At 37.3% G+C, this 16,119-nt stretch overlaps 1 protein-coding gene across 1 annotated transcript in view; it reads left to right on the top strand.

The window, feature by feature from the left end:
* Positions 1-16,085, top strand: part of LOC104073549 (COBW domain-containing protein 2-like) — a 19,007-nt gene extending 2,922 nt beyond the window's left edge. The window contains exons 4-11 of the mRNA XM_009573365.1: positions 818-909; positions 4,392-4,451; positions 5,521-5,558; positions 8,839-8,885; positions 9,710-9,796; positions 10,610-10,654; positions 13,589-13,645; positions 15,719-16,085. Coding sequence (XP_009571660.1) covers positions 818-909; positions 4,392-4,451; positions 5,521-5,558; positions 8,839-8,885; positions 9,710-9,796; positions 10,610-10,654; positions 13,589-13,645; positions 15,719-16,085 — 793 coding nt within the window. The remainder of the gene's footprint in view (positions 1-817; positions 910-4,391; positions 4,452-5,520; positions 5,559-8,838; positions 8,886-9,709; positions 9,797-10,609; positions 10,655-13,588; positions 13,646-15,718) is intronic.
* The last annotated feature ends 34 nt before the right edge of the window (positions 16,086-16,119 follow it).

Raw genomic sequence — 16,119 nt, 5'->3', positions numbered from 1 at the left:
CAGGAATGTATTTGTTTCTTTGACGTGTTTTTACCCTGTTTGTTTGAATGCTGGATTGTTTGTGCTAAATTTGTAACAAAGGTGATGGCCTATTTGTCCTGAAAATTTGGAAGAACTGGTCCTATGCCTTAAATTGGGGTAGTAAGTGGAAAACAGAAGGCCCTATTGCATTGTGTTCTACTGGGGTCTAAGGAATGCTGCCATTGCTGCTATATACATTTATATACATTTATATACATTTATATACATTTATATACATATATACACACATCGCTATATATACATTTTTTTATATATGTTTTGTATGCATTTATATACATTCTTATATAAAATGCCATACACTTCTGCTTCAGGCTGACTTCATCAGCTGAGATTTAAGTAAATGACACATCTTAATTTTGCTGTAGGTGAGGTGGAAAGGCAGAAGAACATGGTTCAGTTCCACCCTCCCTCCATACGCCCCCTTTCTTTTTGTAATCTCAGCTGCCAAAATGAATTGTTACATATTTACACAGCCCTACTGTCCTTTACAGGGTTTTCAGTATTTGAAAAAAAATCTTCATTTAAATCACCTGTATTATACCTATCGGGAGTAGGCAGATACTATTTTCAGACTGAAATGAAATAGAAAACTACAATTTGCCTAATATTAGAGCAGCAGCTTGATGACTGAATTGTCATTGTAGACTCTTAAGTCCTGACTCAGGCCTTGGCTTTGATGGTACTGACTTAATGTTCTGCATCAGAAGATACATGTTTATACATGTTTTAGCTTGTTTTCTCTGTTCTCTCTTTGTTTAATTGTTTCTTCTTATAGGGACAATGGTGTGAAGGCTATTGAGAACCTGATGCAAAGGAGAGGAAAATTTGACTATGTATTGCTAGAAACAACTGGTTTGGCAGATCCAGGTAGTTCACATTATGATCTTCATAACCATGATAATTATTCTGTTTTTATGAAGTGCTTATTTGCTCACCAGTCAGTTTAAAATGTAATATAAAGCGGTGAGTTGTCAGGCACATGCTTTGACTGCTATATAGACTAAAGCTGAATTGCATAAGGTGCAGAAGCAGGGTTGTGGGTGGGGTTGTTTGGTTGGGTGTTTTGTTTTTTTGAACTTGCTCAAAATTGACTCTAAAGCTTAACAGAAATCCAGTTAAAATATATTTCTATCAAGAGAAGACATTGGGCTTGGAGGAGAGAAGCACTCTCTGAAACCAGTAGTTTTCAGTAGGCTTTTGCTACTCTACATTGCTCCTTCTAAAGTACAAATTAGTAGCATCTGATGTATTGTTACATTGGTTGTGATGGGCCTTATATTTTATGAAGTCGTAAAATATGCTCTGAAACAGACTAATACATTAATCTGGTGGGTACAGAACAATAGTAGATCTTACAAATTCCTTGTGTGCTCTTTAGTGATATTTATTGTAAAAAGGTGTTTAAACTTCAGCTCACGTTAGTAATAGCTATCTAAAATAATTTTCTCTGAACCATCTCAATTAAAAATGTATTGTTGATCAAGAATGAAGGAATTCTTATCAGAAATTCAGTTGTTTCCCATTTAGGAGACTAACACTTTCCAGCTCAAAGCTAAATAGTTGTCATGGTAAAGTCATTTTCTTCAAAAGAACGGACATTGATTTGGCCTCTGTTACACAGAAATTCTATTTGAGTCAAATTGGAAAACTATTAAGCTTTTTGGAAAAAAAATCAATAGATACCAGAAAACCATTAGATGTTGTGGCCCTTGCTATATCTTGCATGAGTAAGCACTGTGAACAACTGACAGGTATTTGGTGTTGATTCAGAGTGATGTTTGGAGGACTGCATCTTGTCACTTCAGGTGGACAGTTTTAGGTGTTAGATGGAGTTTGGTTACTGATTTTTTTTTTTTCTTTTTTTCTGATGTGCTTCATACTGTTAGAGAGCCTGCCAGTAACTAAGGATCTGATAATTGGAAAAACAAGGACTGTTGTTGCTGTGAGGTCCTCCTGTCCTTCATATTGTGGCACTGATATATGTTAAATCGGTTTGTTTCATAACAAATTATGATTATTATTTTTTTAAATAATTATACAGCACATCCTACAGTTGCTAGGATCCATTTTACAGGGCCATTTTAGCAGAAAACAGGAGTAGCATGCTCCTAGGCCGTATGTAGTACACAGGTATCAGGTCACGGATTCCAAGCCCTTGATAGAATGTCGTCCCAGTTGTCCAAATACGTGTGGATTCTTTTTGCTCAAGTCTCGTTAGTTTAGTATGTTCCATTTTACATTCTGAAGAAATACAAATGACTATACAAAGCAGAGAGTGTGCTACATGTTTCATTATTCCAGAAGCACCTCATCTGGATGGAAATTCAGTGGGTGATGAGGCCTAGCGTGTGAAAAATCATAGAATCATAGAATAGAATAGAATCATATAATCATAGAATAATTCAGTTTGGAAGGGATGTTAGGAGATCTTTGGTCCCTCCTCCTGCCCAAAGCAGGGTCAGCTATCAGACAAGACCAGGTTGTTTGGGATATCATGTTGTATATCTCTGTCTTCTGAGGATAAACATGACACAACCTCTCCAGGCAGCCTGTTCTGTACCTGATTTTTCATGGTGAAAAAACATTTTTCTGATATATGTGGTCTGAACCTCTCTTACTTCAATTTACTACGGTTGTCTCTTATCCTTCTGCCACATACTGGCTCAGTCTTCCCGGTGAGTAACCTGTAAGTACCAGGGAGGCTGCTGTTAGGTTCTCCAGAAGCTGTCCCTTCTCCAGGCTGAACGAACCCAGTTCCCCTGCCTCTCCTCATAGGGCCTGTGCTCTGGCATCAACTGTCTTGGTGATTCTATGCTGAACTCACTCCAGTTTATTGATGTCTTTTCTGTATGGGGAATCCCCATGCTGGAATTGCTAGTCAGATGTGGGCTTGAAAGTGCTAAATAGAGGAGAATAACCTCCCTCAGCCATGCTTCTGTTCCAACAGCCTGGATGCTTTTGGCCTTCTCTGATCCCAGGGCCCACTGCTTGATCGGCTTACTGCCTACCAGGACCCCCAGGAACTTCTCCGTAGACCTGTTCCCCAGCCAGTCTGTCCTTAGCCTGTATCATTGACAGGTGCTCTTTATTCTTAAGTGTATTACTCAACCCTTTTCCTTGCTGAATTTCATCAGGTTCTCATTGGCCATTCCTTCCTGCCTGGCCAGATCCCTCTGAAAGATAGCTCTGCTCTTAGGCACATCAACTGTTCGTTTCCGAATTTGGTGTTCTCTGCAAACTTGACAGGCTTGTCTTCTATCCCCTCCTGGGTTTCTGGTAGAGATGTTTAACAGGATGGGTCCCAGGATAGACCCCTGCAGTACCCTGCTTACTACTGACTTCCAGGTAGGGTATGACCCATTAACTGCAACCCATTTAGAGCTATCCAACCAGTTTTACCTAGTTGTCTTTCCATTCAGACTGGTAACGTCCCAGCTTGCTTACTAGGATATCTTCAAAGACAGCATTGAAAAATTTGCTAGAGGTGATGTAAATGGCATGCGGTGCTCTCCTCTTGTCCACAGATAACTACATTTTGTTCACAGAAGGCCAGGTATGGCCTTCAGAGATTGATCAGGCATGATTTACTCTTGTAAACTTCCCTTCCAGTACAGTACCTGTTTGCAAGTTGAACGTGCATTAGATATTTCTTAACTCGATCTATCTTAAAATTATCTAAAGCCAGAAGCTTTACTGTGTAGATCTGAGATTATTACGGAAAACATTCTTCTCTATCTGATTAATCTTGACGGAAAACATTCTTTTCTATCTGATTATTCTTGACTTTCTTCATCCTGTTGGTTTATGATGTAGGAAAATGCGTAGGAGAGTTTATAGAAGCCAGCAAAGAGAAGGTCCCTAGGAGGGAGCTGATTTCTCCCAAATGTGCCAATTCCATTTTTCAACTGTTCTAGCTCATTTTTTATCTCCTTTGTGTGTGTGTGTATGTGTGTGTGTGTGTGCGCCATGACCTAGAAACAGTGGCTGAAAGGTCAAGAGAGGGAGTACAGATTTTTTTTAGAAATGAGGGAGCCTTGGAGTATAGTAATGACAGATAATTGATACTACTGAGTAAAGGTAATTTAGACAACTTACATGCATCTGGAATTGTGAGCTTTTTAAAGCTTTTTGTAGTCACAGCTGTTGATATGCACACAAGTATAATGTTTTGGTAGCTGTTGTTAGATCAAATGTGTGGTTGGGTATTTGACATCTATGATGCTTTCTGAGTTTGGAAAAGCGGAGTTTCAAGTACAGCACTACAAATAGAGTTTTTCTATGAAATGTTTGAATATTGATAGTTTACTGGAAAATGTCAATTTTGCAACTAAATGTACTGCACTTCTTAGGAGCTGTGGCCTCCATGTTCTGGGTTGATTCTGAGCTGGGAAGTGATATCTATCTCGATGGTAAGAAATGCAAGCTTGTTTTCCAGTGTATTGGCATTCCATATCTGTAATTTAGTGTAATCCTTATAATTTAAGGCAACGTTTCAGAAAATGTTTAAAATACATGATTTTGGTTCTCACATCCCCAGATTTGACCACAGAGATCCACTTGCTTATTCTGATGCTTGTTTATCTACTTGCTGAGCTGTTTCAGTTTGCTAAATCCAAATACAGTTGTGTAATGTTTTGCTAAGGGATCAGGTATGGAGAGATCTTGATTGTGGTGTATGGAGGGGGAAAAAACCTCATTAGTTAGATGTTATAAAACATTATTTAGGGGTAATATTACAGCTCTCATTATTTTTTTTTTTCCAGTGCAGTGTTTCCTAAATTGTTTCCTTTTTTCTGAACTCTTGTCAACATCTGGACTCTTCTGTCTTTTGTTTTCTGCATTCTTTGCCTATTGTACTTTTGTTAGCTCTAGTATTTACTGTGTTCCATTAAAAATCTGAGTTTACTGTAATATAAATCATTACTATATGTGGTTAAAGAGCATGCTGAATATTGATTTTTTTTTTTTTTTTTTTTAATGTAGGAAAAAACTCTTACTTTTTGGCTTTAAAAAAAATCCTACTAACACTTTGGTCAGTCTGTAAAATACTCATCTAGCCAAGGAAACATTCAGTTGAATAGGAAACAGCTTCCTAAGTTTCTGCCAGAGAATTGCAGATTCCTGGTCACTTACAATCAGAATAACTATACTTCAGTCAGTCCCCTTAATTTGTTTCAATAACATGTAAAAGGATATCTCTGACAATTTGCTGTTGTGGAAGAAGGAGAGGCATCCACCTCGTGAGAACTTCTCTCACCTGGTTTAGTAGACTTTTTTTTACCATAGGTATGAGTAACAAATAAGAAACTAATTAGGTGGCAAGTCTAATGTTCAGATACACTGGAAGCATTGCAAGTATTATAAGCAGTTGTAAATGTGATGATACTGTTACTTCAGTAATTTTACAGGAAGTTTACAAGTTGTTAAATTGTTAGCTGCTTTCAGCACATTTCTATCCATTTTAATATTCTCTTTTAGGTATTGTATCTGTTGTTGATGCAAAGCATGGATTGCAGGTAAGTTACTGGATTTGTTACATGGTTTAAAACTGCAACATTAAAACAGCTATTGCAATAACGTTCATTCGGATGAATTATATTTTTACAATTGCTTTAATTCTTACAATGGGTGAGGATATAGTTCAGTTGCTGTGGTATGTTAGTACTATATTTCCGATGGGAACAAGGAAGTACTGATATCCATAGGAATTCAGATTCTTACCAACACAGCAGCATGTCTGCTAAGTGTTGTCAGGTTGCTAGATACTTGATTCCTTCTAGTTCTATCACTTCACTTAGGAATCTTGCTTGCATTCCAAATAGGCATTTGGATTACTGTAAACCAGTGGAGAAGTTTGTCTTTCGGAGTGTCATTGGTCCATGTTACTTGAAAGGAGAGGAGTAAAGAACAGACCTCTGAGACCAGGTGGTAACAAGTGAATCAGGGCTCAAATGGGGAAAGGTGCTAATGTAATGGCAACTGTGGTGAGGAGAGATGAGAGAGCCGGGTGTCTAGGTGCCATTTCAGTTTAAAAGATTACTTCATTACATGGAAGCAGACAAAAAGAGCTGGTATTAGAGTAATCTGTATAAAGTGTAATGTAAGAACTGACTTATAGAACAGTGAGGTTGGATAACAGCAGAAATTGTGATCAAATCAAACAGTTCAACTTTTTTTATAATAGCTAGTCATAAAAATAATTATTTGCAACATAATAACTTAGGAAGTAACTGTGATTAGGTGCTGATTTTGCAGGATTCAAAATAAAAGTGGCTGTAAGAAAAGATGCCTCCATGGTATAAAAATCCCATCATGCTTTGAAAGTATTTTTAATCTTTTTGTATATTACAATGGCTGCAAAAAGCTGAGAAAACTGAAGAATAATGGTTAAAAAATAAGGAAGTGATCCCTGCTTTTCAAGATTTTATTTTGTTTGGACTGTTTGGGTTTCTTGTTTCAGTTGAGCTGATCTAACGGCTGATTTACCAAAAGGGTGCAGTCCTGTCCTCTCATCAATTTGTGTTGCATCAGGATGGAACTAATCTAACCCAATCCCATAGCAAGCAGTTTGGCGAGTTAAGACATCGTGTTTTGCAAGTACTTTTGCGGAGGAGTTGGGAGAAGAACGAGGGGAAGGGGCTGAGAGCTGTTTTGCTCTTTGAAGCAGGAACTGACTTTTAAATCAGCTCAACTATCACAAGAAACCATAGCATGTCTTAAGTCAGCCCCCTTTTCAGCTGAGTGCCCTCATACTAATTCAGATGTGGTTTATTACTAGCAAAAATGTTGTTCTCTTTATCTTTCTCTTCATGCAATGCTGATTTATTGGCTTGAATCAAATATAACTGTTGCACACGGCAGCACTGAATTATTGTTTAAAAAATAAAATTTTTAAACTTTCAAGTAATATGTCAGAAGGAACACAAAAATGTCTTGAAACATTCAGCTTTTCTATCCATTATTATCTTTGACAGCTCGCTGAAAATTCTTCCATTGTTTAGTCAGTAAGCCTGTACAACACTGACATCTACTCAGAATAATAGAAACTTCAGAGTTTCTCAGTTATACGCCAAGTAAATAACTTTTGCTTTGTATAAAGGACTTGCTAACTTGTGCAATTCCTCTGCTTGCAAAGCTTGACCTCAACAGCTGCTTGTGATTCAAAGAATTCTGAAAGCCATACAGATAATGACGTTGAGATAATAGGCAGCAATTTAGGGGTGTCATGCTTCAAAGAACCAACCCATCACAAGAAAAGCTGACAAATAGTACCCTGTGACCAGTCAGCCAAATTGAAACTGAAGTGGTAATTGATATCATGGGTTATCACTCTAGTGGATTTGTCACCCAGGAATCTGAAATACTCATTTTTTAATCACGGGCAAACAGTTGGACAACTTGAAGTGACAGTTCTCTACTTTCAGGACTTGACAGCTGCACTATTGGCATTGTCGTTTTCAGGGCAACAAATCTGACAACATTTAATTCAATAGAATCAATACACAGAGGATTACAAAGAAAAGGTCAGAGGAGAGGTTCCATCCCAGTCATCCTGTTGTTATGCTCTGCTTAGATTGTGCACAATCAGGAAATAGTTTTGGTTTGTTTTTTTTTAAGATGACAGACTGACAGTATGCAGTAATCTAGTTTTGTTTTTCAAGTCAAATAACATTAGCTGCCTGTTTTTTTTAATTTATATATTTCCCGTGACAATTAATTCCACTTTTATTTGGTATTCTTGTGTCTTTAAAACCAAATTTAAAAATAATATTGCTGGTGTATGTAGAACTGATGAAGGAATGCACAGGACTCTCTAATCTTCCAGAGATGTCAGACGTAAGAGGTGAGCTCTTACTAATATTACAGCACCAATTTAAAGTTTTGCTGCCTCCAGGTGTCTGTGATGCTTCTCTCCTGGAGATTGCTGCCTCCATGGCAGAGTAGGCAGAAAATAACTTGTAGCTGAACCTGCGCTGCATCAGTGTAAAGTCTGTTGCTCTACCTAAATTATTGATGAAATTAAAGCTTTAAGTTGCTAAACTTCGCTGCTGCTTGAGATGCAGGCATTTTTTTTCCCTTTCACTGATTCGTCTGCGAGGACATTAGCTTGGGCGGAAGTGGAGCACAAAGCTGCAGGTGTTTGATACTGAACTCCTGCAGCACGACGAGAAGCTTCTGCTTTAGTCAGTGCTGACTGCCCAGTTACAGCTTGAATAGGCTGCAAACTTTGATGTTGGGCAGACTTGCCAAGGAGTGGTGGTTTATTCCTACAAACCCAGAAAAAGAGTTATGAATTTTTACTATAAAAGTACAGTTTGACAAATCTTTCAGAGAAAAGGAGTATGCAGTTATGTATACGAAATCCTGTACTGCAAGCCTAACTCATCTTTAACAGTTAGTCAACATCACACTCATTAGAAAAATCACTGTACTTTCATTTTTCCAGATAAGTTTTTCCATGGTTACTATATGTCATGGTGACTTTTTTTTACTTCATCATAAATCTGAAAAGTAATTAAAAATAAATACTATAATACAGTTTTCCAACTCTTTAGCATTCTAGTCATAAAATTCGTTAAAAGAGAAGAGTTCTCATAAAAGAAATTATAAGCTGCTGAAATGGTGAATGTATAAATGTACTTTGTCACCATGATTTTGAAGAAAAATTCTAGATGCTATCTTCCTCAATACCTCGTTGCAATACCTCAGCTGAATTGGTTTTGACTTCCTTTAACTGCAAATGAATTTAAATGTCATTTGAATATGCTTAGTCCAATTGTTTTAATTTTTGTCTAGCACTTGGCAGAGGAAAAGCCAGAAGGCCTTGTCAATGAAGCATCTCGGTATGGATATATAAATTAATTTTATGTATCACAGTTAGGAACTGCGCAGTATAGAAGTTCATTAGAAATGGCTTCTTTTTCTTTTACAAGGCTTTTCTCTCTTCCTTTGCTTTTAAACCAAGGTAGATTGGTGTAATGAGGTAGAAAATAGAAAAGTGACTTCATGCTCCATTTGGTCTTTTTGCCAAGATCTGACTCTTCTGATACATATTTTAAGAGGGATGAGGTTTTATGTAAGTGAAGGAAAACCACCTGTGTTGGGGGGGAGAAAGAATTGCATGCTAGACTCTACCAAATGCTTGAAGTAGAACTGGAGATAGAGGAATATTTTTTGCTAGATATGGAGCCACAATGATTAAAAGTAATTACAACAAGAAGTCTTCGGAAAGCAAAGAGACTTCAAATATGACATGCAAGAGAAGTAGGGGCTTGTGAAATTCATGAATTACAAAGCACTGCGGATTATACGACTTCTTTAAAAAAAAAAAAGAAAAAAACACCAACAAAAAAATGAAACAAAAACCCAACCAACCAAACACCCCCCGCCCCCGTCCCTTCCCCCCCCAAAAAAACCCCCAAACCCTCACCAAAAACTAGCAAGCCTTTGTGGCTTTGTGGACTCCTTTTTTGGCACAGAAGAGCACCTCAAGAAGACAATAGTACTGTAGTCATACTCCATGATGTTCTAGTTTGATTAATGCTTGCCTTTCTGTAGCAACGATGCTAATACTATTTTTTGGTGTTATGGGAGAGATGGTGTTTCTGCCTTACAGAAAAAGTATTTGTTCATGTTGTCTCTTTTTTTTTTTCCCCTTAATGCTTAGGCAGGTTGCATTAGCTGATCTTGTAATCATCAATAAAACAGATTTGGTTTCAGGGGAAGAACTGAATGAAGTCAGAACATTGGTCAGGTATGGCATAACTGTAACACTGTACTGACTTAAAGGTTATTTTTATTTAAACATAGTTACTTCCTTCTTGCTGTTAATTCAGAAATTAGATCTCATGATTACACCGACATAAATCATTAGCTCAGCAGGGAAAAAGAGACTGCCCCTTTCTAAAGGCATTTCAGTACTTTTATGTGCTTACACAAGTTTGCTTATCAAGGTGAGATTTGATGTTACCTACTAAGGACAGGCCTTTGTCTTAAGTGTCCATGTTCTTGTATTTTTGGGCAGCTGTTCCCATTCTTCTGAATTAGTGTCAGGGAAAAAAAAAATGTTCTAGCAGATACAAGTTCACTAGCGAATACAAAGATTTATGGAGGAAGTCCCAAATAATGGTCTTGGATGTAGAAGAACCAATGGTCTGAATGAAATTAATGATCAAAGGCTTGTCCCATCTTTTTGTATGACTACCATGATAACCAAAACGAAACATTGAAATTTTGAAATTCTTCACAACTCTGTTACTGGTTTGAATTCTAAAAGTAAAAATGCTTAGACCCAGCAGAGTGTATCATGAGGAGTCTTATGCAGGAAAACGCTAATATTGCTGGTGGTATTTCGTTGTCAGAACTTGAGAAGTTCCCCAACCCCTACTTGGGGTATGAAAAAGTCATAAAAATGAAGTCTTGTTGGGGTTGCTTTGTAAGCAAGTTGATAACAAAGTTGGGGTTATTGTGGTGCTATTTCTCATACTGCTTTCCATGGTTAAGTTGTTCAAGCAATGTATTATGGTTGCACTTTCATCTAACTTCTGATTTTTCCATTTTATTTTAGGTCAATAAATGGACTTGTTAAAATTCTAGAGACACAAAGATCAAGGTATTAAATGACCACTGTTATTAGGTACCAGATCCTGCTTCTTTTGTGACAGATTTAAGTATGCTATTAGATCAGTTTGGTTAAAGGAAAACTATTGAATTAGAAATATTTAACTCGATATTTATTTTACTAATAAGCATTTAGATAAAGGAATTTTTTAAAAGAAGTAAAAATTTATTTTTTTTTGTTACTGTTCACATCCTACATTCTAGTGTATAACTAGTTTAAAAAAAAATCCCTATTAAGATGTGGCTTAGTTTACAGAGCTTATCACTAGTGGATTTTATTGGACTTTGCAGTATAACCATAAATATTTCTTATTTACATGAGAAGTGGATTTTACAAAAGCTTGGGCATTTATTTTTCCAAAACCTGAGTTTTGTTCTAAGTTTAATATGAATATGGCTTTTAATTATTAAAGTTGCATTTAGTCAAAGTTGCTATTTCTGGAATAATAGCATTTGAAAAGTTCCTGAAAAATGCTAATGTAGATGTAGTTTAATTGGCTTCAGCATATTCAAAAAATGTAGCAGATTTTTAAGGGGGTTTTATAGGTAGAAATTGAAAGTTTCTCGTAACTTGTTAACCAGTTACAGATCTTCTATCTAAAGAGCAACTTGTAAGGCCAAGTTGTATTTGAGCTAATCATTAATCCCATGCACTATAATGGGGTTTTTTCTGTTGTGTCAGCTTAAAGATTTTTCTCACTTATGATGGCTGCTGCAGATACATTGTTACTACAAAATTGCTTTGAAAGCAGTGCAAGGGAGTTTATAAGAAGGAAAAGTAGTTGCATTGTTTTTGCTATTTTTCATTGAAATTCTGACTCAGATTTCGTCTTTAATAAGGAATTAAATGGAAATAGTATTCCCAGGGACATTAGGAGAGCAGCGTATCTTTCAGACTGCTAGGACTGATTTGTGTGGTGTTACATCAATTATTTGACTATATTGAGGTAAATGTTCCTATAATACAGGTTCCTGTTTTAAGCAACTTTTGAAGGGAAGATAATAGACATAATCTTAATAAAGTGTACTTGGCTTTTTAAAGTTATTGCCAAACATAGCTGGAAAGTGTAGAAAAAATATTTGCTGCTATTGGCTGATGATGGCTGTAGAATATGTATTTTATTTGGTAACCCAGGGTTTTGAAAGTGGGTGCTTGTCTGACTTGAATCTAAAGATCAGCTCGCTTTACGTTTCCAAAAATGTTAATCTTGTTAACATTTCTATTGACTTCTACTTACTTGAAATGCTGTCTGCAGTCAGAGAGATCACTGGAAGTTTTACGCCCTGCTGTTGAACAGTTGCACTATGAAAAGCATTCTCTTTAGTGACTATCGTGTTAGTTTATAAGGATTATTCTCATATTGTTTTCATTACTTTGTTCAAGGAGGAAGGTGAAATGTTTAAGTAGCTTTGACAACTTCACATTCCTTTCTTGTTAACTTGCAAATTTTGTTGAAGAATGCTTAGAACAAGAATAAACAGTATTGCGGAGGGGATCGTAAATTCTGTTACTGAGAGGTGTTTCATATTGATTCATTTATTGCTCTTCTAGTCATCCTCAGTAAATCATTTTTTTAAGTCAGCATGTGTCTCTATTACATAAAAAGTTATTTTCTTCAGTGGATTTATTGTCATTTAGAGACTTATATTCAAAACAGCAAGTGTGAATAAACTTGTGAGCAATTCTGATAATCAAGCTTTTAATGTTCACCAGCTTTTTTGATATGTTAAGAGTTTTAGTGTGTAAATAGTCACTCTAGATTCTGCTGCAAAATTTTAGACTTTCGTTAATTTGTCTTATTCTGTAAATTCAGTATTATTAAGTTAGTATTGAATAAAGTTGAGTTGTATTAGAATAATGCTACTGGCGTTTTTCTCTGTCTGTAGATGGAGATGAGAATGTTCTGGTGACTCCAGGTTAACTTTAACCAAGATTTTATTCTAATGGTAAATCTTGGATATTTACTCATAGCTAATTTTACAATATCCAAATTTGGCTATATTTTGTTTTTGAGATGTCTGTAGTATTTACAGTTTTCATGACCTCTATGCAGTGTGATATTTCTTCATCAAATGTATGTACTTCGAGTGCAGCATGAAAGATTGAAAGAAAAAAGAACAAATACTGCAAAGTGATGGAGTTGCAGAGATACAATTGTAGCATTTTCATTTCCTCCTGTTTAGTAAACTTTTGGGAGCATGATATTAATTTTTAAAATTATGGAACTTATATTATGAGCAATGGGAAATTTTACCTTTGCCACAGAATGGGGAAGAAGATCATGAAGTGTAATCAGAGCTTAGGAAAACACTTATGTGAAGAGGATTTGCAACAGATTGGTCCAGCTGAAATCAAAGAAATTATTTTACTGAGGACAAACAGTGGTTTTGAGAAAGTGAATCAGGAGCTCCTTGTTCTTTAGTTGCAAGGCAGAGTACAGAAATGGTCACTGAAATGCTTTGGAGGGGGAAAAGAAGCCAACTCTATTGATAAAGTTAAATCGCTCATAAATTGCATATGCATGGGCCTGACTGCTCTAGGAAATCAGTGCAAGATTTTTGTAACATGAAGAAAAAAAAGGTTTCTGTAAAGATGATGTTGGTATCCAGCACGGCTAACAATTTTGAAGAGGATATTAAACTTCATGCCTTGAGTCTTAAATCAGTATCTGTCCATGTCTATTAGGAAGAGATCCAATATGTGAAATGTAGTATCCACATCTGTGTAAATAAAAACTGTGTTTCCTTGTAGGAGACAATACCAACCACCAACATCCAAAAATAAGGCTAAGGATTGATGGCGTTAGAATGATAGATGGGAAAACAAACATAAGCTTCAGAGAACCATTTTAAAAATAATTATTTAAGTATACACAATATTTAAATATAGCAAAAATACAAAGCTTTCTTTTTCCCCCCTGTTTAGAGTTGACCTCTCCAATGTCTTGGACCTGCATGCTTTTGACAGTTTATCTGGAATAAGGTATGGTGATAATATCACTGTCTTTCATTAGAAATAATGCCTATTGTATAAATACATTCATGAAATAGACACACTCCAAACCTGGCTCAGATTTGCATCTGAGTTTCTATTAGAAATTCTAGTTTAGTCAAATGCATGCAGCAAAAGCTTTTTGACTTTGTAAAGTGAAGTGAGACAGAGTGTGCATGGTTGGTTGGCTTTTTTCCCCAAAATAAGAGTTTTGCTTTAGTAGTAGTAGTAGTAGTAGAGCAGGTTTGTACACTCTTTTCTGGTTCTCTTAAAACGTAAAGATTTCAGGATTTTTCTTACTTCACACCGTGATGAACTGGAGGCCTCCTTAGTTTTCACAGAAAACAATGAGGGACTGAGGTTCCACAACAAATGAAGCCACTGCAAATTCTGGTTACTGTGTTCCCTGTTCTTTTCTTTTTTTTTTTTTTTTTAATGCCAAATGTGAGTTCTGTATGCTAGATGGGTAGAAAGGTAAAATTGGAGGCGAGCGGAGAAGGGCTTTCTGTTTACTTTGTGTGCTGAAATTGTTCAGCAAAGAGAGCAAGGAGTACTGGAGTGATTGTAAAGGAAAGGAGGGAATATGCAACTGGGGCAGTATGAGCTTCATTTTTCTTCCTGGATGCACACTGTTCACTTCAGGTAAAGGAACATAGCCGCTTCCTTATTCACAAAAGGGAGAAATTGCAGAAGATGCAAGCTAGTAATCTCTAGATGAGATGCGCTCATGAGATTTCCCGATGAACTGGTGCAGTACTACCCAAAGGATAGCCTGCTTTTCCTGAATCTTGGCTGCCCTTTCTTTTTGCTGGCACTGGCTTTTGTCTGATCTGTGAAAAGTAGTGTTTGTTTCTTTTGAGCCCCTTGAGTGTACCGGTCAGATCTGTACCAATGGCAGCATCAGGGAGGTATCAGAATAGGCATCCAAAAGAAAGGTAAGGGGGGAGGAAGGCCAATATATCCTTTATGGCCAATAGATAACTATGAGGTCATAAACCAGATCATTAACCCACATCCTGAGTCTTATGGTGGATCGGCTAGCTAAACTGACTCATCCTGGAGCCACACAACAGAAAGAAAGCAGTAAGAAGATGTGAACCAGAAAAGGATCGTTCTTGACAATGGCAATTCACAGTTAGATCTGATTATGTGTTATATTAGGTGGCATTCTGCAAGGTTTACCAAAAAATTCTGTGCGCTACAAATCTGAGAAAGTCCTTAAGGAGCTGATAAAAAAAAAATCTTCCTTTCCTTGGTCTAGTCTTCTCTCTTTTCTCACTCATAGTTCCTTTAGAGGTTCTCAGAGGTATTAAAACAGAGGAAACACTCTAAAATTGCAGCATTTAAAGACAAATTCTAAAAGCACCAAGAAGGTTGTAGACTGCTTAGATGACGTTCCGTTTCTTTGGATTTTATTTGAGCTATATACAGTGAAATTGAGCTCAGAGCTCAATTTGGAGGGATTCCATGGGAAGCTTCCATGGAGGATAAAGGAGCTAGTGAGTGCTGGGAGTTTTTCAAGAATGCTTTCCTGGAAGCACAAAAACAGTTCATCCCTTTTAAAGGTAAGGGAAGTAGGCGAAGCAAGAGACCCCTTGGCTTAACTGCGAGCTTCTGAGTCTGCTCAAAACCAAAGGAGAAGTGTAGCACAGATAGAAAAGAGGACGAATACCCGTTAAAGTATTGGGGAGCAGAGATGCATGTTAAAGTATTGGGGAGCAGAGGGCATGCAGAGATGCAGTTAGAAAAGCAAAAGCTCAGCTTCAATTGAAATTGGCCAGAGATGTCCAAAACTATAAGAAAGGGTTCTTCTGATACGTAAAAAACCAAGCAGAAACAGAAGGAAAATATTGGCCCACTGTTGAACAGGAGAGGTGAATTAGTCACCAACAACGCCGAAGAGGCAGAGGTTCTCAACACTTTCTTCACCTCTGTCTTCACCAGCACTGTTGGGCCCCAGGCCTTGGGAACAAAAATCCAGGTTGATGCAAACACAGACCCACTGTCAGCGAAGGAAGAGTTGGTATGTGAACTATAACGGGAGCTGGCTGACGTCGTTGCGAGGCCGCTCTCCATACTCTTTGAGAAGTCATGGAGATCAGGGGACGTCTCAGAAGACTGGAAGAAGGCTAATGTCACCCCTACTTACAAGAAGGGCTTAAAGGAAGATCCAGGAAATTACAGGCCCATCGGTCCTGCTTCAGTCCCTGGGAGAGTTATGGAACAAATCCTCCTGGGGGCTGTCACAAGTCAGATGAAACACGTGGTTGGGAAAAGCCAGCACAGATTCACCAAGGGGAAATCGTGCTTGAAAAACCTGATCGCCTTCGACGACAAAGTAACCTGCTCCATTGATGTGGGGCGAGTGGTGGACGTTGTCTACCTGGACTTCTCCAAGGCTTTCGATACGGCTTCTCACACCGCCTCCTAGAAAACCTGATGCGTTATGGTCTAGACAAGTGGTC

This window comes from Fulmarus glacialis, unplaced genomic scaffold (genome assembly GCF_000690835.1).
Source record: "Fulmarus glacialis isolate BGI_N327 unplaced genomic scaffold, ASM69083v1 scaffold10062, whole genome shotgun sequence".
NCBI classification, from domain to species: domain Eukaryota; kingdom Metazoa; phylum Chordata; class Aves; order Procellariiformes; family Procellariidae; genus Fulmarus; species Fulmarus glacialis.
Note: the sequence above shows the minus strand (reverse complement) of the source record. Positions and strands in the feature narration are given on the sequence as shown.